This window comes from Bombus impatiens, unplaced genomic scaffold (assembly GCF_000188095.3).
Source record: "Bombus impatiens unplaced genomic scaffold, BIMP_2.2 scf_0320, whole genome shotgun sequence".
NCBI lineage: Eukaryota > Metazoa > Arthropoda > Insecta > Hymenoptera > Apidae > Bombus > Bombus impatiens.
The window spans coordinates 225,280-248,909 of record NT_176739.1 but is presented as its reverse complement, the minus strand read 5'-3'; the positions used below and the strand labels follow the sequence as shown (position 1 = coordinate 248,909).

Sequence of the window (23,630 nt, the reverse complement as noted above, 5' to 3'; positions counted from 1 at the left end):
ACATTGATTATATTTCCATCGTTTTCTCAATTTACTGGATTTCCAGGCTATCGATCGCCGTTTCGCCGATCACGAAAGCCGTGGCGGATAATGACAGTGTGTCAGAAAATGCACATTCAGTTTGCGAGTAAGTTCATGAAAAAAAGTGCGTGCATGTCTTTACGTGTAAAGAAAAGGAAAAAGAACAAAAAAAAGGATAAGAAAGGAAACAAGAGAAAAAAAGATAAAGTTAATTCATAGATCATTTAAAAGAATACTAAATGCGTATACATATAGTGAGGAGACATTGGACACTGTTATAATACTAATTTACTGATAAATGACATAAGAAAATAAAAAAATGAAGAAGAAAGTGGTGAATGAAATTATAAAAAGAACTAAATTTTTTGGTAAATAAGCCTTCATTCCCAAGTACGAATCCTAGGAGTTACGCAGATTGTTTTTTGCAACTATATTGAGCGCAACACTTGGCAAAACACTAAATATATTAAGCTAGTTATTTATAGCGAGTTTCATCCAAAGCGTTTTTGGAGGATATTCGAAGTTTATTCCATTGTCAATGGGTTATTGCCGATACAGATGCCCAGAGAAAACGAGAGAGAGTGTGTTTTAATTCTCACAGTTTGCCTCAAAAACATACCAAGCAGCATAAAAAGATACGAAGGAAAGATGTGACATGTATAAATATATATACATATATATATATATAAATATATATATATGTGTGTTCAGAATATGTATGCGTTACTGATATTCAGAATATATATACATATATATCTATATGTATATACATGCAGTAATAAAAATTGAAGAGTTGTATTGTGCCAGAATATGTAATATCCTGTGTTATGATTGGAAACTTGTTGTAATTCAGAAGTATTTTGAGAGAGTATCCTTTCTAGCGACGAGTCGGAACTTAACTGGTTAAAATTAAGCAAGTAATATATTTATTGAAGTTAAAGTGTGGTAAATTTTAGAAACGTTGGAATTATGTTTCATATAACGAGTTATTGATTTGTTTCACATGTGCAATCATATAATGTGAAATGATATATTGTGAACACTAAAATAGATAATGAAAAATTATATTATAAATTTGAATTTACAAAAGTTTAATTGAACGTTATAAATAAAGAGAAATACACAATTATACAAAGTCGATCCAGAGGCAATTTTTCTATTTTTTTTGCAGCTTCTCTTTTTGTAACTATACGCCCTTTGTTTCTCTAACTTGTAAATCGTTAATTTTATTATTAAGCGAGTCAACTATAATATTATTATTGCAAAAGTTTCATTGAACCGAGCATCTCCATCTTTTATATTTCTAACAATAATTTCTAATAATCTTTTCCTTTTCGTTATGAATAATTTCATTCCCAATTAAATCTCAATAATCGAGTAATCATATTTCTTCGACTCAACCAAGAAGATTTTTTCATAATTCTTAACAATAACTATTTTACAAATTTATCATTTATTCTAGATCATTCCGAACCACGAATCTTATTTGCTAAACGTTATACGTTCCTATTTTTCGCTATTAATAATATTACTCTGTACAATATATTATTATAAATACGATATTGAACACATCATGGAGATATGTTATAAAATTCAACATACCATCAGCTACAAGACACCATTTATAGCAAGAACAATCATTATTCTGCGGTGTGCTCCTTTTGGAGCAAGCCGTACCTTCGCTGCAGTTCCTCTTCCATAGCTTCTAGCTGTTCTCTGTTTTGTTCTTGCGTCATTTGTTCCATTAATTCATGATTATATGTAGAATGAAGCATTAAAGCCAAGACACCAGCCCGAGTAGCCATATTCGCTCTAATTTGCCTCTCCTGTTCGACAAGTTCGTCTATTTTCAACCATTGTCTCACCCTCTCCATGTCAATTTCTGCTCGTCTCAACTTTTCCCAGACGTAATGCTTCACGCAGCTCTTCTTTGGCGCTCGACAAAATTCACCAGTCGTGTCAAATACGTTTGTAACCAATGGACAACCACACACTTCGGTTTCACTGATCTTTGGATCTTTGCAGTGTTCGGGGCAAAGAACCCTTAACCTTTTGCAATAAGTTCGATTCACAGGATTGTAAAAGTCACAGAACATTACTTGTCCTTCAATACGAGTTTTGAAGATTGAACCGAAGGATGCTTGAGATTCGTACTGAAAAATAAATACATATAATTTAATAAAAAGATCAAAGGGTAAATTGTATGGAGCTGAAAAAAAGTTGTAGACATCTTAGAATGATTGAAATATGTATTTCAAACCACATTCTAAAAGTTATATAGATTTTGGGATGTGTCGGCTATATATTAGAGATAAACATGGAACTTGATTGATGCAGTTATATTCCTTGTTTCAGTTTCAATTTAACAGAATACTTGATCCATTATGGTAAGAAGTAAAGAATTAAATTAAGAAGTAAAGTAAAGAATTAGAAAAACATTCTTCTATCACAATGTTGAAAATATAATAAAACTATCAATCTTTTGATACCACCAAGTATCAGTATACTTATACATGGTAATGTACATACAAATAAAACAATGTAGCAATGCTGGATCATAAGCAAGATTTCTTTTTAGCTCTGTAGTACGCACTATGTATTCCTTGAGTATACCTTATTGAAACACTTTTCCATATGCTTGATAGCAGTCCTCGAATGAATCTCATGGCCGCAAGTAATGCAATACATGCTCATTTCTGTGTCGTCGTTGTCATCCACTTCTGTCTGAGGATCAATTATCGCGTGCTTGGCGCGTTCGATAATTCTGTCCAACTCTGCGTGCCTCTTATCCAGCTCCTGAAGTATTCTTCGAACGTCTTGCTGCTGTTTCCTAACTGTTTCTAATTGTCTTCTATTATTCTGCTCTGCTATACATGGCGTCAATGACCATTCTTGAATCCGTTGAGGTAGCACTTGGTAAATCCTGTTAGTTGCTAATTTCAAGCCACACTCGTCTGAGCAATATTTACTACCTGGTCGAGATTGTTTCGTACAAGCGGGTCCATAACAGTGTCGTGGTACTTCCAAATGTTCATTCCTTTCATTACTAGAGTCTCTTTTCCGTTTCTTAATAAATTTTGAGCTTTTGTTGAAGCTCTTTGATGGTTTCAATGGATCACCTAACACTCTGCAAGTTCTCTGTATACATCTGAGCTTCAATCTAACTGATGGCCCAAATTTTTTTAAATGTCTAAAAATTAAATGATTATTAGTGAGGACAGAACTAATTAAGAGTTTTTTTGTTTATATTCGTGTTATGATTACCTGCATGCATCGCATTTTCCACAATTTTCTGTTCTCACGCAACCTGTACATTCTCCACAACGTTTAGACGATTTCTTTACTGCTGTAGGATCCCAAGGTGCATCATACTCGTATCGATGTGCTCTTTCTTTCTCTTTATGCTTCTTGTATTTACGATCTTCTTGATCTGTTCTTCGAGGTTTGTAACGTGTTATTAGAGTCGGATCCTCTTCTCTGCAACGCTAAAAATATATTCGATTAGTACAACCCAATACAAATGGCTCACTAAAAATAAGTAATTCCTACAATACAAAAGAACTGTTTTATATGCTTGGCATCTTTCTCTGTTATATTTATGCAGTCACCATGATACCATTCTTCACATGCATCGCATCCTCTGAAATTAATATAAATTTCATTCAGCATTGATTTGCATTAGGTGATAAACAATGAATAATTTATGTTTACACTTTACATCATAAAACGCGAGCTATCAGAACTTCTGCAAATACAATATGCTTGTCCATCCTGTTTCAATAAAGTAGCAATTTTGCTTTTTCTCTCTGGCAACATAAACTGTTTTGCTATTTCTTCTTTCTGTAAAATAGAATCTTTATTTAGCAATAATGGAATTTTGTAAAAATTAGTTTAGAAAGATAGTAAATGGAGCATGTTTATTCAAAATCTTAAACTTAATAGATTTAAATTTGTTTTTCTTAATACTAAACTTAAATACTCCGAAAAATGGGTATCTTAAAATTATCATAAATATATTGTCCTACGAGTACGTACCGATAAATTCTGTTGCCTTTTATCACTCATGGTTGTAGATTATTATTGAGCACGATATTTACAGAATTTATTATTTAGAATGTCTTTATAATCTCTAAAATGCAGAAAATTTCATTTTTAACAGAACACAAAAGAACACTACCACCATGACAGAATAACTACTGCAGTGGTGTCCAACTTTCTCTGGTACGTAATTTAACAACTTCCTTAAAGATCAATTACAGCATTAGCATTATCATCTTTTTGATGAAAACATATCTTTAAAATAGAAGAATGCGCAATCATATTCATAAATATCTTTCCATAATATTATTTATCTATTTTTCCATATAATAAAATAATGTATTCTATCGAGTATAAAATGTATAATATATAATTAGACTGTGGATTTGTATGCCAATCCGTATTTTTATAACAAGTAACAAGTAAAAAGGTAAAACTTTGGTAAGATCTGTCAAACAACTTGTATATCAGAGCGAATATTATATTTTCAATATTTTATGTATTTTTTCTTTTTCTGTAAATGTATCTTCAAATTTTCTATAAATGCATAAAAATCTGCAGTTAATAATGATAGAGCGTTTAATTTAATTGATATCTATATATCCAATAAAATTTAAGTAATGCTTTTTCATTTATATTTAATTAACAGTATAGTTTAATCGGAGGTTCCAAAGGAACCTGAAGTTGGTATGTTTCTGCACTCGTATCACTGCACATGCGCAGTATCTTGTTACCAAATGTTAGTAGCATGCACAGTAGCGCGAGAATCATTGTCAGAGATAATTTTTTCTAACCTTAAAATAACGCATTTCTGACACTGTATAGTGGCTGGTAACTCAAAGAAAAATTTATATGTTTGAAATATTAGTCAACGTTTCTAAAGGATCTTTTTTCGCTGTTCTTCAAATACTTTAAAGGTTATCTAGGATTAATAATATATTTTTAACTTTTAAGTTTTTGAATACGCCGCCATTACTTACATCAACAAAAATTAATATTGAGAAGAGGGCATCCAGATCCGCCTTCGAAAACCCAGTAGTTAAGTAATATCTACGTAGTGATATCTATTGTATTTTTACATCAAAGAATCAATGAATTAATATGTTGAAATGAATTTGTAATTGTTGTTTTTAGGATTGCCATCAATTAATTCATGAAACACGACATTTATCTCGTTATTATACTGTGATCCAGTAGAATACAGTATGACTAATTCGACGAATTTCAAGCTCCCTTCGGACGAAGAGTTAAATACACAAGAATTAAATATCAGTTGGCCTTATATTGCTGCCGCTGCTGTCTTTCTTGCAAAAAGATGCGAATGGTTTAATAATGTACGTGTTTCTTTTTCGCCTTCCATTTATTATAAAGTACAATATTGTTTGATATTAATCGCACAAAGTTGTGCGATTCGAAGTGCCTTCAAAGTTATATAATCTTAATGAAGTTTATGCAAATTAATAACAATTGTTACTCCCAATTTCCAATATATGATAAATCATTTATTATGTATAAACTGTGGATTTTTATGCATTTTTATAATTTTATGAACATAACTGAAGAAGTAAAACCTGAAACAGAAAGTTTTATGTACTAAATATTGTAATAAATATTTTATTTTGAATATTTTATATATGTCTGCATATTATATGTGTTGTGTAAATTTTTACAACTTCAAATTTCCTATAAAAATCTGCAATCTAATTATAAATATATGAGTTGCATATCAATAAATTTTTAATCGAAGTAATATTCTGATTTTAGGAATTTATGCTATGTAGATATGAATTGAAAGATCCTCGTAAATGTCTGAAAGAAGGCAAAGAAGTAACCAAGTGTGCGATAGAAGGATTCCAGGACATTAAGAAACATTGTGGAAGCGAATTCCAAGCACATGTGGATTGTGTTATAGACACATCTTCAACGGCAAGCGATGATGAACAGTATGTAAAATATAGATACAAATTTTTGCACAGTATGTAAATATAAAAATTTGTTACTCTCCGTTAACGAAAAAATTTTACAATGAATATTTACAATTTTGATTATTATAATATTTAAAAAAAGAGGAAGATAAAAAGAAATGATTTACAATATGAAAAGATAAATTTGTTTTTACCAGGTTGTAACATAATTCAATAATTATTAGTTGCAGTAAGACCAGACAGGTATTTGATGATTGTATGTTAAAAAACTTAAAATTAGAACGACCACCTTTTGGATATTTTTGCGAAGCAAAAGTACATGATTCACCAAGACCAAAACCGCCAGAAGAAAAACGAGAATTTCCAGATGCAGTGCCTCGGCTACCTACTCCACCCTATCCCCCTCCAAAATACGGTGGACGTAGTGGTTTCAGTTTTTAATGTTATTTAATATAATTGCAAGTTTTGTAGTCTAAATACACTACAAGTTTGAGAGAATGAATATTGTCATATAAGTGGCTTGTATTTGTTCTGTATAGGATTGTGAATAAATGCTTGCAAGCAACATAAATGCATTGAAAATGAAGTAAATTATGAACTACCAAACATATTTAATAAAATAAAAAGATAAAAGTAAACATCAATATCAGTGCTTGCATATGATCTTTTTATTATTAATAGAACGTTTGCTTGTTATTATAAGATAAAGAAATTATAATACAGAATTTATTTATTTTACATTTGTATATGCTTCACTGAAATCTTTTTAAATAATCCCGGAAATAGTTCAATGAAGTCATACCTTCTTGACTTTTCAATTATTACTTGATAGTAACATATAAAATTCTTTACGTCTCGGAAGTAAGCAACAAGAATGAATTCAGCTGAAACATTGGTTTCTTTTCAAATTATATACACCTGATATAATATAAACATTATGTACACAATGAAAAGATTTTAGGTTATTCGTGCAACACGGATCTATATAATAATGATTTCCAAATAAGTGAAATAGGAAATTCCACTGAATTACATAAAGGTTCAGAAACCTTAAAATATTACTGGAAGAGAATAGGAATTATTAAATCTATTCAAACAAATCATCCCATTTATACTTAGACTAGATAAAACGAAAGAAAAAAATGGAAGCGAATTAATACAAGTAAAGCCAAGTTACACGAATAATCCAAATCTTTTTTATCAGTCGTTTTACAATTCGGTATACAATACTCCATAGACATGATATTCTGGAACGCTATTTTCACTTTTACATTTATACTCGAAGTAGACTTTCCGTATACCATGATCTACATTGCACTTTGTGTACAAACGGTGGGTATGAGTTTTGAGGCACTATGCAAATCTCTTATTACGTAACAATATTTACCCAAATTTCGCTGAGGAATTTTCTATAAGAAAAATTACAAGCAGCCGTTAATCCTTGATGAATTCGTTGACACAAATTCGACTGGCAACACTTATAACTAATAAACGTTCATGTGTCATGTGTTTTCAATGTAGTTAAAATATTCATTCGATTTCAACGAACGATCTTATGGAAGCAATTAGTCGTTTAAGTCTAAAAAGGGGGATGTAATATCGAATCTTTTGTTAGCTCCATGTTGTGTCATAGCCATTCCAGTTTGCACTGGGCGCTAAATGTACTCGTCGTCCCTTGTAATAGAACGTGACCACTCCACGATAGCCAGTCCTTGGTACACCACTCTACATAAAATTATGAATATCAAATCCATTGTAAATATTAATACATGAGTCATTTTATTATCACTAAACTACGAATTTTTATGCATTTATGAGGAATATAAAGCTGCAACAATGTACAGAATGTATGTAATATGCAAAAATATATAAAATACCGAAAGTACAATATTCTCTCCTAATATAGAATATAATATAATAATAAAATGCTCAAAGCATTTCGCAAATATTCGCAGTCTAATTATCATGCTATATTACGAACAATACTACAATCTATTTCATAATTTAAGAATTGTGTAGTACCCTGAAATCATCCATTAATCCAAACTGCTTGGCAGTGTTTTTGTACGCTTGTCTAGAATAATAAGGAATTCGTACGGCGCCAGCTGCCACAACTTTTCCACTTTTCAATTCAGAAAAACTCACTACCGTTGACTGGTACACTTCATTGACGAAATTTATATCATAATTGTCCTGAAAGATTTATTTAAAATAAAGATAAATTTTCTTTTTAATTTTATATACCTTACACAATCTTAGAATTAAGCTATTATTAAATGCTATTAAAATTTACTTTTTCTTACTTTTAGTAAGTAAGTTAAGTTCATTTTTGTGAAATGCACAAATTCTGTGTTCAGCTTGATATACTTTAAATGCCTTTCATAGAACATTCCACTGCAAATAACATACAGATTAAATTTAAATTAACAGAATATGTTCCTATTAATTTAAGTACATACTTGCTCACTCCCGTCTTGCCAAACGTTCTAGTTCTAGATATTTCTGGTCGAATACAGGCTCTATTTCGACGTTGTTCAGGTTGTCTTATCCAATCATCCCAATATCTATTAAAATAAATCAATCAGTCTACCGATTTTAAATAAAAGTTCTTTAAATAAAATTTCTATTTACGATTTCGGCCATTTCGGTGAAAGTTCAGTCCATAATTGACGCGTTAGCATCCAGCCTAATCCAGGGAAAAAGTCTGTTCTATATAATACATCTGCTGCATTGTCGTCGACCAAACCAGCTTTACCATTATCATTCCACGCAGACACACACCATAAAGAATTATCAGATACTAATAGAGGATATGTGCCCAAAAAATATTCAAAAAAATCTGGGGCTATGTCCAAATCATCTAAATAAAGTAATTGAATTTTAACAAAGTAACTTAATACTATCAAGATATAATTATAAATACAAAATAAATTACCTTCAACTATTATCACAGTATCATATCTAAGTTGAAAGAATACATAATTAAGAGCCCATCCATAATGGCGTGCAATTTTGAAATACCCTTTGAATTTCTTCTCTTTCGGAGGTACTTCGATATCCGATTGATCGGGTTGCTGGAAAATATTTTATATTTATGTTGTTAAGGTCATCTAATACACTAGAAAGAAAGATTAATATGATAGACTACTTGTATGTGCACTATTTGATTTCCATATCTGGCAATAACATCAGCAGTTTGTCGATGTTGACAATCTTCCGAGACAATAATTGGAAATTGTTCTACGCTGGGCCTGTATTTGATCAACTGATCAAGACACCTCTGTACAGTAATGCGATTACAAGAAAACACCAAAATTGCTAATATCGGAGATCCATTTGGTAGCTTTCCCTTCATAGGAACATTATAAGAGGCTTCACTCTGTTAAAGAAAGAAGCACATGGAATTATATTATTAAAACTCAACTGCGACAAATGTATTACAATACTTACTGAATACATAGGCTCTATTTGCAATTGCTGTGCATTTTTATCATTATTATTAATATCCTTTTCCTCCTTTTCAAAGAGAAGCTTGTCTTCATTGACATGATTTATATCCTTTTGTTTCTCATCTGCATTTGTATTTACAATATCTACTTTTTCTATTTCAAATAAAAAAAAGACAAATTAAGACATCATATTTTCAAGTGAAATTTAACGTTATCTGAACCATCAACATACTTTTACGTTGTTTATCTTCTTTGATATCTTCAAGGAGTTCCTGATTCAATGCTATCTCTTGCTTTATTCTCCTTTCCAATTTACTGATCTGATTTGATACTTTAGCCTAAAGATAAAATTATCGTTTAATCACAAGATCCAAATTTCAATTCATTGGCTTACCGTATCTCGTTCTTTATTCACTGGTTCATCAGAAATCAAAAAATATGTGATGAAGCCCCACAGAACAAGAGAGCCGAAAATAACAGTGACTAACCTGTTCCGCATGGCAGGACCAGGTGTCACCTCATCTGAAATATGAAATATACTATAAATATTTCCAAAATACATCAAATGCCATTAAACTATCCTCACTGATAGAGTTATTGATGAATTGTTATTGATGTATATAGAAATTTTTGCAGGAATATTGTTATGTAAAAATGCATTATCGATGATGATCAATAAGGAAATTTCTTTCATAAATGACTTTAACGTAGTAAATTACTTACCATTATGATACCCACGTAACCACTTATCGAGTATCGTTATACGAGAACGAGCATTTTCTCGTAGGTGAGAAACAAGTGTCTCACAATCTTATTGTCTGACAATCGACGAATTTTTGAAGTAAATGAATACGTTTAGCAAGTTTGCCGTTTTCTAGATGAAATTTTAAATAAAATCTGAAAATCTAATGCACTGACACCGTGTTATAAACTCCATTGTTGAGTTACGCGGCAGACGCGGAGAAAATTTCTTTTGGACGAAAACTATCGTTTTCCCTTGGGAAAATTATCAAGAAATCTAGATTTCAACCGTGCGATGGAGCCACGTAGATGTTCGTTGTGGCGCCCCCAAATAACCTATCAAAATTAAGAATTTCATTTTCGAAAGTATATTTCACGATAACAAGTGTGATAACCTTGATCTAATCTTTTATCTGAAGTACCGTAAGCTCTTTCTTATTTTGATACATTTAAATGATATTATATGTTGATGTAATTTAAAGAGAATTTTATAACCTATAAAGAGAATTATATGTATTTAATTTTATACACGCAGTTTTTGTGTGATTTGCACACAGCTTTATGTTTAATATCTCAAATATATGGAGGATAAAAGAGACAATATTTATATTTAGATAGAATAATAAGTATCTATTTGATCTAATTGAAGGAGTATTATGTAACCTGTAATTATATTTAATCTTATGATTTAGTTCCTCTATATTCAAGTAAAAGGATATTTAATGAAATTCATGCAATAAATTTAATTAACTTAATCTTCAATTTATTTATGAAATTCCGACATATACAATTTTCTCTTTCAGTTTTTTCGCGCCAAATTTAACCGAAAAAAAAAGATGTCTGACAAAGAGAAAGAATTTAAAGCTTATAAAGAAGACACACGAATTCCCTGTCAATATGGAGCTAAATGTTACCAAAAAAATGCAATTCATCACCAGAAATATAAACATCCTCCTGCAAAAGAAACGGTATAAATTTTAAATTATTCTATTTCTGTTCCATATAAAAGTACTGCATCTCATTATATTGGTTATGTTATGAATTAATTTTTTATATAAATTTTTATTTAAAAATGTATAGAAAAAGGGAAAAATTACAAAACGAAAAATGATAAATAACAAAAGGAAACAGGAAGCTAATGATCAAGTATCAAGCATTTCTCCACAGAAGAAAATACAGAAAACAAATGATGAAATTACTGATAAAGATTTGTATAATGCTGTAACTAACATGGAGAGTAATAGTATTAAGGATGATGATACATCTTGTGAAGTTACTGCAAAATTGGAAGATTCAAATAATACAGAATCTGTGGAAAATTCAAATGATTTAATCACCATCGCATCACTGTTACATGGTGGTGATATTGAAAATGGAAGATATTTAAAAAATGATGAAATACTTCCATTAACTGCGAAAGAAATTATTTCTCACCTATTTTTTATAGAAATGCCAGAGGATTTCTTTCAGCTTTATGAATTCTGTAAGAGCATTTGTGAAAGAGATCCTTTGAATGCATTGAAAATTGTTCATTTGCAACTAGTTGGTCCTTATGATGTATTCAGAAAAGGATTTATAAATGCTAAAGTTGAGAATAAAGAAGCTCTATTAAGGCATTGGAGGTATTATTACGATCCACCAGAATTTCAAGTAAAAGGATTATAATTTACAATATTTTATAATCACATAATGCTGATTAAATAATTACTAAGTTTTTATTACAGACAGTTATCAAAAGCAATACCAAGGATGGTTTGCATTTTGGTTATTGGAGGGACGATGTCTTTGAAAAGCCTGTATTTATGGCAAAGAACAAAGCAGCTGTGAATTGTATAATCGACCCTGTTGCAGAAAATATATTTGGTACACTGGAGTAAGTAGTAAAAGTATTTGTAAATTTATTAAAATATACTTGTAACTTTCATTTTACATTACATAGTGTACATTTTGAAGAAAAATTGAAGTTAGCTACTCCGTTTGAGAAAACTCCTATAGCACAATTGCGTCAAAAGTTAAAGAGCTTTGCGAAGGAAAGAAATATAACTTTAGAAAAAAGGGCAGAAAATATGCAAGCCAGAGAAAAAGAAACTGTTGCAAGAACTTTTCACAAAGCTGGCATTGTGGTGCCGTATGATAAGAAAACTCAATTAGGATACAGAAACTTGGCTGTTAGTAATAGTAAGTAACTATATATTAAGAAATTAAATAAATTCATAATATATAATTCATAATGATTATTTGTACTATAGGCGAGTTACAAAAATTGTTAAAACAAATAGAAGATGCTCCGGCACCGGAAGCGAGGAAGATGCCAATGTCTAAACTGGATGAGGTGATACGATTAGCAACGATCGCAGCCGATGAATGTGATTTCGGCACAGTTCTAGAGTTAGGCCACGATTTGTTTTCTAGCGGTGCTTTTTCTGTTCAAACTAAAGTGCTAAATTTACTATCCCTTGCCTACAATCTCTTACAAAGATCGCAATTCCTGGAAATTGTTACATCCCATTTAAAAAACAGGAGGAGGAGCTTGGATCTGAGTGTTATTCAATTTGACTAAATTATAGTTTATAATTGTCAATAACCGTAAAAATAAAACAAGTCTTTGCCATATAGCAGTTGAAGAGTAAACAAGAGTAAATCTTAAAAGCACAGTGATTAAAGAAAGTATTTGTACACCATTGTATTTATTATAGTATCTATATACTAATTAATTAGATTTAGTATCATCTAGTAGTACTTTCATGATAATAGTTTCATCCATAGCTTCATTTAGTACTAGCTACAGAAATTTTAAATGAAATGTTAAACCTCATAAAACAACATTTCAGTGGAGTATAAGAGTATGTATGAATACTTTTTGTAGCCACTGTAAATAAAGAACGAATTGTAATTATCTTTTTATACTTAAAATATGTTTTTAATCAATAAATATTTATTCTTTCATTATTCATTCTTCTTTTAGCTCTAATTCAATCTGTAAAGTAAATCTTATCCTAAATAAAATTTGACCAGATAACGAATGTCCGTGTTACACGATGCAAAATTGTATGCACGGTGACAGTGACAAATACAGGCTGAAAGACTATAGCAATGAACGAACGCGAAAGCGACGGACGAAGAGGAAACCGTAGAAAGAATTATTCAGGATGGTTGAAACGGGAGATTCTATCATAATTTTGTTCCGGGTCAAGAAGTGAATCTCTCTGTATAAACGTAACAATGTCCCGCATTCAATTTACAATGATAATTCGCACGATCAGACGAGAATGGAATTAAGGGGAAACTAATAAAAAAGCAGGAATCGTGCACCGAGCGAATTTTCCATTTCTATGGTTTTAGTTCGCATCAATCGACAGCAATCGTTCAAACGTTTGCGATGGAAAGCAAAAGTTGCAATAATTTCATAAGTTATGTTGGACTGGAGGAACATGAGATGCAGGTAATTGTCAGATACAATTTTATGTAAACATTCAGACATAACCTCTATCTTGGATATTGGAAATCAGGGCTGGACATTATTAAAATAAGCTTTTATGCAAATAGCTATTGAAATGTAATTTCTATTTTATTTATTATTTGTTTTGTTACATTATCTTAGATGATTTTATTCAAATAACAACATATTTGAAAAATAAATTATTTTACTATTTGTTATCTTATTTGGAGTAATTATTATTATTTTTATTTGCTATTTTCATTTCAAAGAAACAGTGGCCAAGTCTGCTGAAAATATACAGGATGTTTTCTACTTTTCTAAGAGCATATTCTATGAATTTTCTTAGTGATTCAATATATATTAAAAAACGTATTTACTTAATTTTTTATTGAATTTAACGATGTTTTCATGAATTATGTGCAGCCACTAGGTTCTAGTCGACGTAATTCTGTATCCGAGAACAATATTAAGTTGTTACCAGGTGAAATCTTCATCACCAAAGCACAAAATGTCCTTATGTTCTCACCCGTTAGTGATTTAAATCAAGGAACATCCGGCATTCTATCTGTTACAAATTTCAAACTTACTTTTGTTACGACTGATGAGACAAATGGAGATGTAAGTCAATTTTGGGAACTTTACAAAGTCTAAATGTATCAACATAATTGCGGTTTTCTTGTTAAAAGTTGTTAAGACGTATTTTACTTACAGGATGTGGCTCGTCAACAAAATCATCTTTATGGGTATATGGACACATGTTTAACAAACATAGAAGATATTTATGTAACTGTAGGAGATAAGAAAAGAAAACTGATACCTGGAAATATTGTACCATCTAAAGTAAAAGGGATATTTATTATTTGTAAAGTAATTGTTTTCCATACATTGTTATGAACGATGCGTTATCTGTTACGCGTTCTTCATTTTAATCGAAAAATACGTTATGGGTTTTAGAATTTACGTACATGGTCCTTTTCTTTCAAATTTTCACCTATTGGAGATGGGAAGAATCTTCTGCAAGCATTATTACATCATGCTTTCCCTAGCAGACACCAGTTGCTATTTGGTTATGATTATCAGTTAGTTTTTCAGATAAATATTTTAAACTACAGTTTTGAAACTTACAAAATGATTTATTCTTCTTTCATTTGATTTCAGAGAAGCTTATTATAGTAGTCTTGACAAAGCTGTTCGTTTGTTTCGGGATATTTCGGATTGGCATAACGAATTGGAACGCACCATAAACAATGAAAAACTCAGAAAATTTTGGAGACTATCTACTGTTAATATAGACTTCAAGCTTTGTCGTAGGTAAATACAATTGATCATTAACAGATTGCGGAGTTTTATGCATTTATAGGAAATATGAAAGTGCAAAAACGCATAAAATGCTCATAATATGACAAAATAAAGAAATATCCGAAGTATAGTGCCTTTTATAATACTTGGTAGGTAAAACAATTTTCTACCGAGATTCTACTGTTTTCATTATATTCTCAAAAATATTTGCATAAAAATCCATAGTCTAATTATTAAATATTCTATCGTGCGTTGAACAATTCACAGTAATATAAACTTTATTATAGCTTGTCTCGATATATAATTATACCGGCATCGATTACCGATGGTCAGCTAATAGATGCAGCTAAGCGCTTTCAAGGTAACCGTCCACCAATCTGGTCTTGGTCGAATGCGCGTGGTGCAGCATTAGTAAAAATGTCCGAACTTTCGCCGTTAGTTACCAATAGAATACAAGAAAACATTATGTTCGAGAACGTTCGTAAAAGTCATCCGCAAAAAATGCCACCAATCGTTTTAGAGCTAAATAAAGGTATTAGCGTGAAGTTAATAGCATTAGCTTTTTCAAAATTTGTCAGCCTGTGCTCTCCAGGTAAATTCAATTTATTTATTGAAATTCTACACGTGAATTCTACAATAAGTATTGTAATTATTTATTATCTATTTCAGAAAACATTAGGCAGTTTTGGTTACAGGATAATAATTTTTATTCGTTAGTAGAGAACACAAAATGGTTAAAGCATGTATCATACTGTTTACAAAAAGCTGTTGAAGCCTGTGAACACCTTCATTTAGGATTCTCTGTTATTTTACAAGGTAACAATACAATATAATTCTTTTTTTTATCTTTATTTCAATAAGATTAATTTTTTAGAAGGTGCTGGCACAGACCTTTGTTGTATTGTATCGAGCTTAGTTCAATTGTTACTTGATCCTTATTTTCGAACCATAAATGGGTTCCAGTCTCTTTTGCAAAAAGAATGGGTTGCAGGTGGACATCCATTCTGTGATAGATTAGGACATATTTCTAAGAGGACTTCAGAGAAGGTAAATTAATTTGATTTTAATTGTTTATAAATCAAAAGATTTTATTCTTCTCTTTCTTTTCTCAATAGTCTCCGTTGCTCCTTTTATACCTTGACTGTGTCTGGCAATTGAGTCAACAATTTCCCGCGGAATTCGAGTTCACGGAAACGTACCTGACAACTTTGTGGGATGCTGCCCATGTTTCCATTTTCGATACGTTCATTTTTAACTGCGAGAAAGACCGAGTTGCGGCAGCTACGGTAATTTATTTAAAATCTTTTAGCATTCAATAACTATCTTAGTATTTAATATGGTATTTAGTATACACTCTGTTCAGAGAGTTGAGTTAGGAAACATAAATAAATATGATCAAAATCAACAATTAATAAAGGAAACAACAAACTTCTTAATTTACTAATGACTACTAACATAGTAAACTAGGTTTATTTAGATGTCTTCAACTCATTGGACAGAGTATAGAAATATTAATCTTATATTTAATATCTAACATTTTTAAGGAGTGTAAGCGTATAAGTAACTTCTTATTAATCTTAAAAATAAATGTCTTTTAGGATCCAGAGAAACCTCTTGTTCTAAGAAGTGTGTGGGATTGGAGAGAGCAATTCAGCGACCAAGATATTTTATTATTTGATAATCCCCTTTACAATCCCCGCGAGACAGACTCCAAGGAGAAATGTGTGATAAAACCCCTGTACAATGTTGCGAATCTAGAACTTTGGACTCAATGTTACTTTCGATGGATACCAACACTGGAGATTCATAATGGTGGTCGGAATCATATTGAGCTTTATGCCAGGCTACTACGGAATGATGTGAATCAGTTGAAGATGAACATAAATGGTAATTGCGGATCGCCCATTGGAAAATCAAACAGCTACTCCGTTCAGATGAATATCGATAGCTTCTATCCATTTTCAAATAAGAAATCTGGGAATATAGTGAGCACCCCAATCATGAACAGCTCCATTCTTGCTACGAAAAGTCTGTTAGAAGCGCAGTCCTTGATCACTGCGACCGACTGATGTACATATCTCGCTAACGTTTGTTTTCTTGACGTGTTAAAAGGAACAGATAACGTCTTTTGTAGTTACATGAGAATCGCCATGAGTATTAGGGAAAATTCTCTTAATCCTTTCAGTGCCAGATTTTCGTAGTGTTTACAAGCAAGTTATGACCGAAAAAAATAATTTGCTTGTTTATTTATATCATAAATTTCATTTGTATTTATGTTGTTCGGAATTTTGCGAAAAAATAACTTACACGACAATCTAATGTGTTTATTTTGTAAATTATTACCGATTCATTTGGTTCAGTTCTTCCTAATTTGGTACTTAAAGGATTAAACATCGTGAAATTGCATTTTAAATATTAAGAAGATTTCTCTTTTCCACATTGTAAGTTGCATTGTAAAATAGCAAAATTATGGAAAATTGATATTTAATAATACTGATGTTATAAATTAAATAACAATGGAACTATTTTTTGTAGAAAAAATTATCTATGGTCTAATGAATTCTTTCTATCCCTATTATTAAATCCCCTTTTTTTACTTATATTTCATTTCTATTTATGTAAAAAAATTACTATATAAGACGAACATTAAATCAACAATGGTTGGCAGCACTGAGTAACCGCTAAATTTGTCGAAGTTGTAGAAAAATGCCACGTAAAGCCCTTTTTAACGATGGATATTTCGAGTAATAAAGATGTTTTTGCACCGAAGAAGGTGCAAAAAATGAATTCAACGTTGGAGGAATGGGACGCAAACAAAATTGTTTTTCGTGTATTACTACTCGTCTCGTGCCTCAAAGTACTTCTAATGCCTACATAGTATGTTTTTTTTTAGTGTTTAAATAAATTGTATACCTCTTTGATCACTTTTTGTTATCTGTATATACTTTGATCACATAATGTAACCATATATGCATCATTTGATTTTTAGTCATTCCACAGATTTTGAAGTTCACCGCAACTGGCTTGCCATAACACATAGTTTGCCACTCAAAGAATGGTACATGAATGCCAATTCACAATGGACATTGGATTATCCACCATTGTTTGCATGGTTTGAATACTTTCTCAGTCATATAGCACGACTTATAGATCATAATATGCTCAAGGTTGAAAATCTAAATTATGCATCCTCCAATACTATCCTTTTCCAAAGAGGCACTGTTATATTTTTAGATTTAGTATATGCTTATGGAGTTAAAGAGTAAGTTCTTAATGCATTATTATCATTCTTCATTCGAAAAGTAATATTTAAAATATATTCTATACTTTAAATTCTCTCTAGAGTTGGCAAAGTATTTTGTACATCCTTTGATGAATATGTGATCTTCATAGTTTTTTCTTTATGTAATATGGGATTACTCCTAGTGGATCATGTACATTTTCAATACAATGGATTCTTACTTGGTATTCTTCTACTTGCTATTGCAAATGTTTCTAAAATAAATAAACAGGTAAATATATAAGGAAACATTTTGTTTCTACATAAAGGCTAAGCAGTTTACTTTTTAGAAGGCTATCCTATTTGGAACACTGTGGTTTGCTTTGCTATTAAATCTAAAACATATTTATTTGTACGTGGCACCAGCATTTTTAGTCTGGCTACTGAGATCATATTGCATGAATGGAGGTTCATTCTTTAGACGTTTGTATATGCTTGGAAGCATAGTTATTATTACTTTAATAATTTCTTTTGGCCCATTTGCCTCACAATTACCTCAGGTAAATAATAATGTTAAATCATATTCTTTCTCCTTAAGTAATTATGATTATTTTAGATAATTTCAAGACTCTTCCCATTCAAAAGGGGTTTAGTACATGCATACTGGGCAGCAAATGCTTGGGCATTGTATATAGGTATAGATAAAATAGCATCCTTAATTTTAAAGCAATTAGGATGGTTAAAAGTTACAAGATCGGCAGTCATGACTGGTGGTTTAGTGCAAGAACAATCATTTTTAGTTCTACCAACTCCTACACCAATTGTAACATTTCTATTAACTATTTTCACTATGATGGTGAGTAATAAGCTTTTCAATTGTTGATAATATTATTAATAAATAAAAGTATTGCATATATTACAGCCTGCATTATACTACTTATTATGTAAAAAAGAGTATATGAATCCAAAGCAGTTTGTACGATGTTTAGTTCTCTGTGTTTTGTGTTCTTTCATGTTTGGTTGGCATGTACATGAGAAAGCTATTTTAACTGCTATTATACCACTGTGGTAAGTAAATGAAAAAGGAAATGAAATTAATTAAACATAATCAATTAATTCTTATGTATATTTTAGTGTACTAGCAGCAACTGATAAGAATGATGCTAGAATTTATCTAATTTTAAGCAGTGCAGGCCACACTGCCCTTTTACCCTTACTTTATCCAAGTAATTTAACTCCATTAAAGATTTTAGTACTTTTGGTATTTATGAGTGCAGGTTTTCTAGTTTTCTCTCGGAAGTTCAATGTAAACTTTCTTTACTTTTACGAATATATATATGTGATTAATTTGCCGGTATTAACAGTGTATGAAACCATTATACACAAATTAATATTCGGTGAAAAATTACCGTTTTTGCCTCTAGCTCTTACTTCATTATATTGCGCCATAGGAGTAACTTATTCTTGGGTGGTTTATTACTATATGTTTTTGCGATATAGTAAAATTAATAATTATAAAAATAAAATACAATAAAATTGAGTATGAAGTTTTTACTTGTTATATGCCTTTCGTTGTATACTCTTTGTTTATATCCTTCTTTATTACATTTATTAGATTCATTGCATTACATTTACTATATGCATCATATTCACGTTACATATCCGTTAGTTATGAATGTCAGTTATACATGTGTATGAAATATATAATACCAGCTTGTACATATTCCCTTTAAGAATATTGGTTTATTTAATAAATTTAGAGAAATACACAATAATTCACATTAAATATAATTTTCAATATAATATATAATCTATGATATGTAATAATACATATACGAAATACATCGCATTGGGAAAAAATATTATTTACTTCGCGTTAAATTGTGTAAGATGACATTGTAACTTATATTGATACTAATAATACTGAGGTACTAATTAAATATTACATATGAACAGTATGATATAAAAATTTATTTCAATTATGCTGCGCTCAAAATTATTAGTGACTGATCAAAGAAACTTTTGTAATTTAGTTTCGTTTCTTTAGTTTTCCTTGCATGCTCTAATTCATCCTCCGCATTCACTTAATATTACTTAATATTAATAGGAAAAAATCAAATTACATTAACAGGACAGGACTCTATTTTGAATTTTGCATTTAAGCCAAATGAAACACAAATTAGTTTTTTTTTGGACAAAGATAAGCAAGAAGATCGCGGAAGAGCATGAAAGGAATTCAACCAACATTCATGTGATCATGTAAAAAATACGCTCTACGAATTACCGCTCCCCAGTGGTTAAATGCCCGAACTATACACACATTTTCTTAGGTGCTTTTAGTGAGAGAAACATACGTATATTTGGCGAAAGGAGAAATATGAGCCCGAACAGGGCTGTACGGAATGGACCAAAAATAAACGCTTAGTTCGATGCAGATAAGTCGACTTTTGTCCGCGCGATATCGTTGTAATGATATTATGTCTGTTTTCGTTGTTTTTAACTGCGAGAATAAGGAAAAGCATATGATCGTAGCGATATCATGCGGAAAAAGATCACTCGTTTGCATCGGATCACTCATTTGGATCGGAACGAGTAGCAAAACGCTGCGTCTAGCATATGAGATTTTGATTGTCATTTTTAAATGAATTCCATTGGTCGAGGATACAAATGCACAAATTTTGGCAATTATACAACAAGTGATGTCATATTCCAGGAATTTCTCAAAATTGAAATTTCGACAGAATTCTGCTTTGACCCTTATCTTTCGCTGATCCCCAATGCGAAAACACATTTCCCCTCTAGCTGTGCATATGTACATATTGTCCACCAAGAGCACCGGTTCGATTGTTTGCCGCTAAAGGTCCTTCCTATTAGATAGCATTTTTGGGCTGACGTTATTAATATTGCATTGGCGATCTCTCTACTGCTTCCTGTTAACGTAGGAAGCGTAACGTTTACGAATCTATGTATATCACTATTCGTGACAAATGATAAATATGGCGGCTTGGATTCTCAAAGTCGTACGGGTGGCAAGTAAGTTTGTTAATTTCACATGTTTATCATTTTATTTCGATGACAGTTCAATAATGATAACATGCTAGCAATTTGAACAAAATCATTGTTTCAGAATCTACATACATTGTAAATGCATCATTAACTTATATTATACTTATGTAATAATACATAATTATATTATACTTATGTTGCAATAATGATTTAACTTGTGACACGTAGAGAATCAAAATGTGGGCCCTGTCACTTATGCAGTACAGAGCTACGATTATTCTTCACAACCAAGAATTATTAAAAATCCTACTACAGCCAATTTGAAAAGGGGTACTGGCGGTCGTAGCTCTTTCAATGGTATAGTTTGTACAATATTTGGATGTGGTGGTTTTGTTGGAAATTCCTTAAGTATCAGGCTAGGGAAAATTGGAACTCAGGCAAGTAAATAAAAAAAATCTTTTAATTAAAAAATTCATATTTTATGTTAAATGCTTTTTTACAGCTCATTCTTCCACATAGATGTGATCCATATCACGTAAAAGAGTTAAAAGTAGGTGGAGATCTTGGACAAGTCTACTATCATCCATTTGATCTTAGAGATGAGGAATCAATAATCAGGACTATAAAATATTCCAATGTTGTTATTAATTTGATTGGTCAAACTTATGAGACGTCAAATTTCAGTTTTGATGATGTGCATGTAGAAGGAGCAAGAACATTGGCTAGACTTGCCAAGAAATGCAATGTGGAGCGTTTCATTCACATGTCATGCATAAATGCGGAAGAGAAACCTACAGTAGGCCAATTGAATTAAACTATATAGTTGGTAGATAAGATGTAACAAAGTTATAAATTAAAGCATGATACTGTGATATTCAGGATTATATGCAATTTTTAGAATTGTTTTAGATTGAAGTTTTTAGTTCTTATCTTCTCAATACTATCAATTTATTCTGTAGAAGGCTTGGATATATATATATATATATATATATATAATTTAATTTTGATATGTGATTTTCTAACTTTGTATCATTACTTTTATCAATTACATTTCAAATAATGATTTTTAATGATATCAGATTTTATTCTCTTCTTTAAGCCAATGATGATACAAGGTGGTTCGAAGATGTTAAAATCAAAATGGAAAGGTGAAATTGCAGTGAGAGAAGAATTCCCAGAAGCTACTATAGTTCGACCATCAGTTATATATGGACCCATGGATACATTTGTCAGTCATTATATGAGTCCAATTAGAACGACCTTCGAATAGTATGTTCAATTATAATTGTTTATGACCTACATATATGTATAATAACATGAACCATAATATTATAATAACATGAAATCCGTTTTTTACAATAGCATACCATTGTGGCGAAAAGGAGAAAATACTGAAAAGCAACCAGTGTACATTCATGATGTAATTTCAGGCCTTGTGGCGATAATAAGGAATCCTGATACTGCTGGTAAAACTTACCAATTTATTGGGTATGTAGTATACATAATATTGCTAATAAAGCTTATATGTATAAAAATATAAAATATACTTTGTTTCAGTTCACAAAGGTACAAATTAAACAATCTAATTAATATGATGTTTGATATCAAAATGAAATACGTCGGAAACTACATGGTGATAGGAAATATAAAGATTAACCCATACTTTTGGATGAAAGTTACATTTGCAGAATTGATCGCTCCAATACATCGTACTATAGATTTATCATGGGAAATATTGGAATTTGTAAGTATTCAAAACTTGTAATTAATTTAAATTATCAATAAGTGTATCCATTAAAACTAAGTAGAATATTTGTTAATTTCTTAGCATCATGCCACTGATAAAATAGACCCAAATTTACCAACTTTGGAAGATTTAGGAATAATGCCGACTGATTTTAAAAAAGTAATGGCATGGGTAGTTGAACCATATGTAGTCAACAGACTTGAGGTTGAAGAATTACAGTTAGGTGTCCCTCCTGATGTGAAGTCTGTACCAAAATAAAGCGTTCACATTTAGAGCTTGTAGAAAAAAACGAGTGTTCTGATTTAAATAAAGAACTAGTATAAAATTATATTGTTATAATTGTTATAATTTTCTGTATAGTATTTGAATTCTGGTTATTACTTTTGTGTAAAAATATTTTTTTTGTACACACTGTATAGAAATTATATGTCACTACTGTCAGTCTATGCAATAAGAATTGCTGCAAATCTTTTTTTAATCATTTATTAAATGACAGATCTCTCTAACTACAATAAAAGGTTACAGATTATTTTTTATTTATTATATTATATTATTTTATATTATTATTTTTTGTTATACGTCATGTGGTTGATGTTGGTAAAAAATATAAGCTAGTTTGGTCCTCGGTTACTATGCTGACCGAAGGCCACGCAGACTTTACATTACAAATGACAAGAGGAAAAAACATTTCTCTCTTTTCGTTTTTTCGTAGTTAAAAGCACGGTTTTAGACTTTTAGTTTAAAC

At 30.8% G+C, this 23,630-nt stretch overlaps 7 protein-coding genes across 12 annotated transcripts; 5 read left to right on the top strand and 2 right to left on the bottom strand.

Moving 5' to 3' along the window:
- Positions 1–454: 454 nt before the first annotated feature.
- Positions 455–4,234, bottom strand: LOC100741223 (CXXC-type zinc finger protein 1). The gene is made up of 6 exons (XM_024367532.2): positions 4,057–4,234; positions 3,740–3,861; positions 3,571–3,661; positions 3,286–3,506; positions 2,635–3,211; positions 455–2,174 (listed from the first exon to the last, which is right to left on the bottom strand). The coding sequence occupies exons 1-6, from the start codon at positions 4,084–4,086 to the stop codon at positions 1,662–1,664; spliced, it is 1,554 nt and encodes a 517-aa protein (XP_024223300.1). The 5' UTR covers positions 4,087–4,234; the 3' UTR covers positions 455–1,661.
- A 786-nt stretch (positions 4,235–5,020) lies between these two features.
- On the top strand, positions 5,021–6,570 carry LOC100741103 (NADH dehydrogenase [ubiquinone] 1 alpha subcomplex subunit 8). Of its 2 annotated transcripts, XM_012385254.3 has the most exons (4): positions 5,021–5,102; positions 5,195–5,393; positions 5,824–6,002; positions 6,209–6,570. In XM_012385254.3, exons 2-4 carry the CDS (start codon positions 5,265–5,267, stop codon positions 6,423–6,425), a joined length of 525 nt encoding a protein of 174 aa, XP_012240677.1. In that variant the 5' UTR covers positions 5,021–5,102; positions 5,195–5,264; the 3' UTR covers positions 6,426–6,570. The 2 variants fall into 2 exon arrangements, with proteins under 2 accessions (XP_012240677.1, XP_003489418.1); XM_003489370.4 differs by having other exon boundaries at positions 5,102–5,393.
- A 293-nt stretch (positions 6,571–6,863) lies between these two features.
- LOC100740866 (alpha-1,3-mannosyl-glycoprotein 2-beta-N-acetylglucosaminyltransferase) lies at positions 6,864–10,412 on the bottom strand. The gene is made up of 11 exons (XM_003489368.4): positions 10,157–10,412; positions 9,828–9,955; positions 9,666–9,771; positions 9,435–9,586; positions 9,133–9,363; positions 8,920–9,058; positions 8,616–8,844; positions 8,444–8,548; positions 8,288–8,378; positions 8,007–8,177; positions 6,864–7,709 (listed from the first exon to the last, which is right to left on the bottom strand). Exons 2-11 carry the CDS (start codon positions 9,930–9,932, stop codon positions 7,596–7,598), a joined length of 1,443 nt encoding a protein of 480 aa, XP_003489416.1. The 5' UTR covers positions 9,933–9,955; positions 10,157–10,412; the 3' UTR covers positions 6,864–7,595.
- Positions 10,413–10,461: 49 nt separating this feature from the next.
- On the top strand, positions 10,462–13,070 carry LOC100740743 (histone PARylation factor 1). Of its 2 annotated transcripts, none has more exons than XM_012385250.3 (6): positions 10,462–10,597; positions 10,978–11,142; positions 11,255–11,824; positions 11,887–12,047; positions 12,114–12,352; positions 12,424–13,070. In XM_012385250.3, the coding sequence occupies exons 2-6, from the start codon at positions 11,011–11,013 to the stop codon at positions 12,732–12,734; spliced, it is 1,413 nt and encodes a 470-aa protein (XP_012240673.1). In that variant the 5' UTR covers positions 10,462–10,597; positions 10,978–11,010; the 3' UTR covers positions 12,735–13,070. The 2 variants fall into 2 exon arrangements, with proteins under 2 accessions (XP_012240673.1, XP_003489415.1); XM_003489367.4 differs by having other exon boundaries at positions 10,465–10,597; positions 11,899–12,047.
- Positions 13,071–13,553: 483 nt separating this feature from the next.
- Positions 13,554–17,127, top strand: LOC100740622 (myotubularin-related protein 10-B). The gene is made up of 10 exons (XM_003489366.4): positions 13,554–13,616; positions 14,037–14,231; positions 14,325–14,480; positions 14,568–14,692; positions 14,772–14,924; positions 15,200–15,504; positions 15,582–15,728; positions 15,787–15,959; positions 16,028–16,198; positions 16,511–17,127. Exons 1-10 carry the CDS (start codon positions 13,554–13,556, stop codon positions 16,979–16,981), a joined length of 1,959 nt encoding a protein of 652 aa, XP_003489414.1. The 3' UTR covers positions 16,982–17,127.
- A 436-nt stretch (positions 17,128–17,563) lies between these two features.
- Positions 17,564–19,684, top strand: LOC100740504 (probable dolichyl pyrophosphate Glc1Man9GlcNAc2 alpha-1,3-glucosyltransferase). Of its 4 annotated transcripts, none has more exons than XM_012385463.3 (7): positions 17,565–17,789; positions 17,902–18,174; positions 18,256–18,424; positions 18,486–18,692; positions 18,749–18,988; positions 19,055–19,200; positions 19,267–19,684. In XM_012385463.3, the coding sequence occupies exons 1-7, from the start codon at positions 17,644–17,646 to the stop codon at positions 19,664–19,666; spliced, it is 1,581 nt and encodes a 526-aa protein (XP_012240886.1). In that variant the 5' UTR covers positions 17,565–17,643; the 3' UTR covers positions 19,667–19,684. The 4 variants fall into 4 exon arrangements, with proteins under 4 accessions (XP_033176472.1, XP_012240886.1, XP_003489413.1 ...); XM_003489365.4 differs by having other exon boundaries at positions 18,483–18,692; XM_012385464.2 differs by having other exon boundaries at positions 17,579–17,789; positions 17,913–18,174; positions 18,483–18,692.
- A 1,263-nt stretch (positions 19,685–20,947) lies between these two features.
- Positions 20,948–23,357, top strand: LOC100740263 (NADH dehydrogenase [ubiquinone] 1 alpha subcomplex subunit 9, mitochondrial). The gene is made up of 7 exons (XM_003489363.4): positions 20,948–21,165; positions 21,367–21,575; positions 21,641–21,934; positions 22,238–22,407; positions 22,501–22,626; positions 22,696–22,882; positions 22,967–23,357. The coding sequence occupies exons 1-7, from the start codon at positions 21,120–21,122 to the stop codon at positions 23,141–23,143; spliced, it is 1,209 nt and encodes a 402-aa protein (XP_003489411.1). The 5' UTR covers positions 20,948–21,119; the 3' UTR covers positions 23,144–23,357.
- Positions 23,358–23,630: the final 273 nt, after the last annotated feature.

Bases quoted from the DNA above. Each gene is read 5' to 3' on its own strand.
- LOC100740504 (XM_003489365.4), top strand. From the start codon at position 17,644: ATGGATATTTCGAGTAATAAAGATGTTTTTGCACCGAAGAAGGTGCAA. The intron at 18,989-19,054 runs GTGAGTAATAAG...CATATATTACAG, and splicing joins TAACTATTTTCACTATGATG to CCTGCATTATACTACTTATT. The intron at 19,201-19,266 runs GTAAGTAAATGA...TGTATATTTTAG, and splicing joins ACTGCTATTATACCACTGTG to TGTACTAGCAGCAACTGATA.
- LOC100740743 (XM_012385250.3), top strand. From the start codon at position 11,011: ATGTCTGACAAAGAGAAAGAATTTAAAGCTTATAAAGAAGACACACGA. The intron at 11,825-11,886 runs GTAAAAGGATTA...ATAATTACTAAG, and splicing joins ACGATCCACCAGAATTTCAA to TTTTTATTACAGACAGTTAT. The intron at 12,353-12,423 runs GTAAGTAACTAT...TTTGTACTATAG, and splicing joins AAACTTGGCTGTTAGTAATA to GCGAGTTACAAAAATTGTTA.
- LOC100740866 (XM_003489368.4), bottom strand. From the start codon at position 9,932: ATGCGGAACAGGTTAGTCACTGTTATTTTCGGCTCTCTTGTTCTGTGG. The intron at 9,772-9,827 runs GTAAGCCAATGA...TTTTATCTTTAG, and splicing joins TGAATAAAGAACGAGATACG to GCTAAAGTATCAAATCAGAT. The intron at 9,059-9,132 runs GTAGTCTATCAT...AATATTTTCCAG, and splicing joins ATCAAATAGTGCACATACAA to CAACCCGATCAATCGGATAT.
- LOC100740622 (XM_003489366.4), top strand. From the start codon at position 13,554: ATGGAAAGCAAAAGTTGCAATAATTTCATAAGTTATGTTGGACTGGAG. The intron at 13,617-14,036 runs GTAATTGTCAGA...AATTATGTGCAG, and splicing joins TGGAGGAACATGAGATGCAG to CCACTAGGTTCTAGTCGACG. The intron at 14,693-14,771 runs GTTAGTTTTTCA...ATTTGATTTCAG, and splicing joins CTATTTGGTTATGATTATCA to AGAAGCTTATTATAGTAGTC.
- LOC100740263 (XM_003489363.4), top strand. From the start codon at position 21,120: ATGATAAATATGGCGGCTTGGATTCTCAAAGTCGTACGGGTGGCAA. The intron at 21,935-22,237 runs GTAGGCCAATTG...CTCTTCTTTAAG, and splicing joins ATGCGGAAGAGAAACCTACA to CCAATGATGATACAAGGTGG. The intron at 22,627-22,695 runs GTATGTAGTATA...ACTTTGTTTCAG, and splicing joins AAAACTTACCAATTTATTGG to TTCACAAAGGTACAAATTAA.
- LOC100741103 (XM_012385254.3), top strand. From the start codon at position 5,265: ATGACTAATTCGACGAATTTCAAGCTCCCTTCGGACGAAGAGTTAAAT. The intron at 5,394-5,823 runs GTACGTGTTTCT...TTCTGATTTTAG, and splicing joins GATGCGAATGGTTTAATAAT to GAATTTATGCTATGTAGATA. The intron at 6,003-6,208 runs GTATGTAAAATA...AATAATTATTAG, and splicing joins ACGGCAAGCGATGATGAACA to TTGCAGTAAGACCAGACAGG.
- LOC100741223 (XM_024367532.2), bottom strand. From the start codon at position 4,086: ATGAGTGATAAAAGGCAACAGAATTTATCG. The intron at 3,662-3,739 runs GTAAAGTGTAAA...TATTAATTTCAG, and splicing joins GATAGCTCGCGTTTTATGAT to AGGATGCGATGCATGTGAAG. The intron at 3,212-3,285 runs GTAATCATAACA...TTTAATTTTTAG, and splicing joins GGAAAATGCGATGCATGCAG to ACATTTAAAAAAATTTGGGC.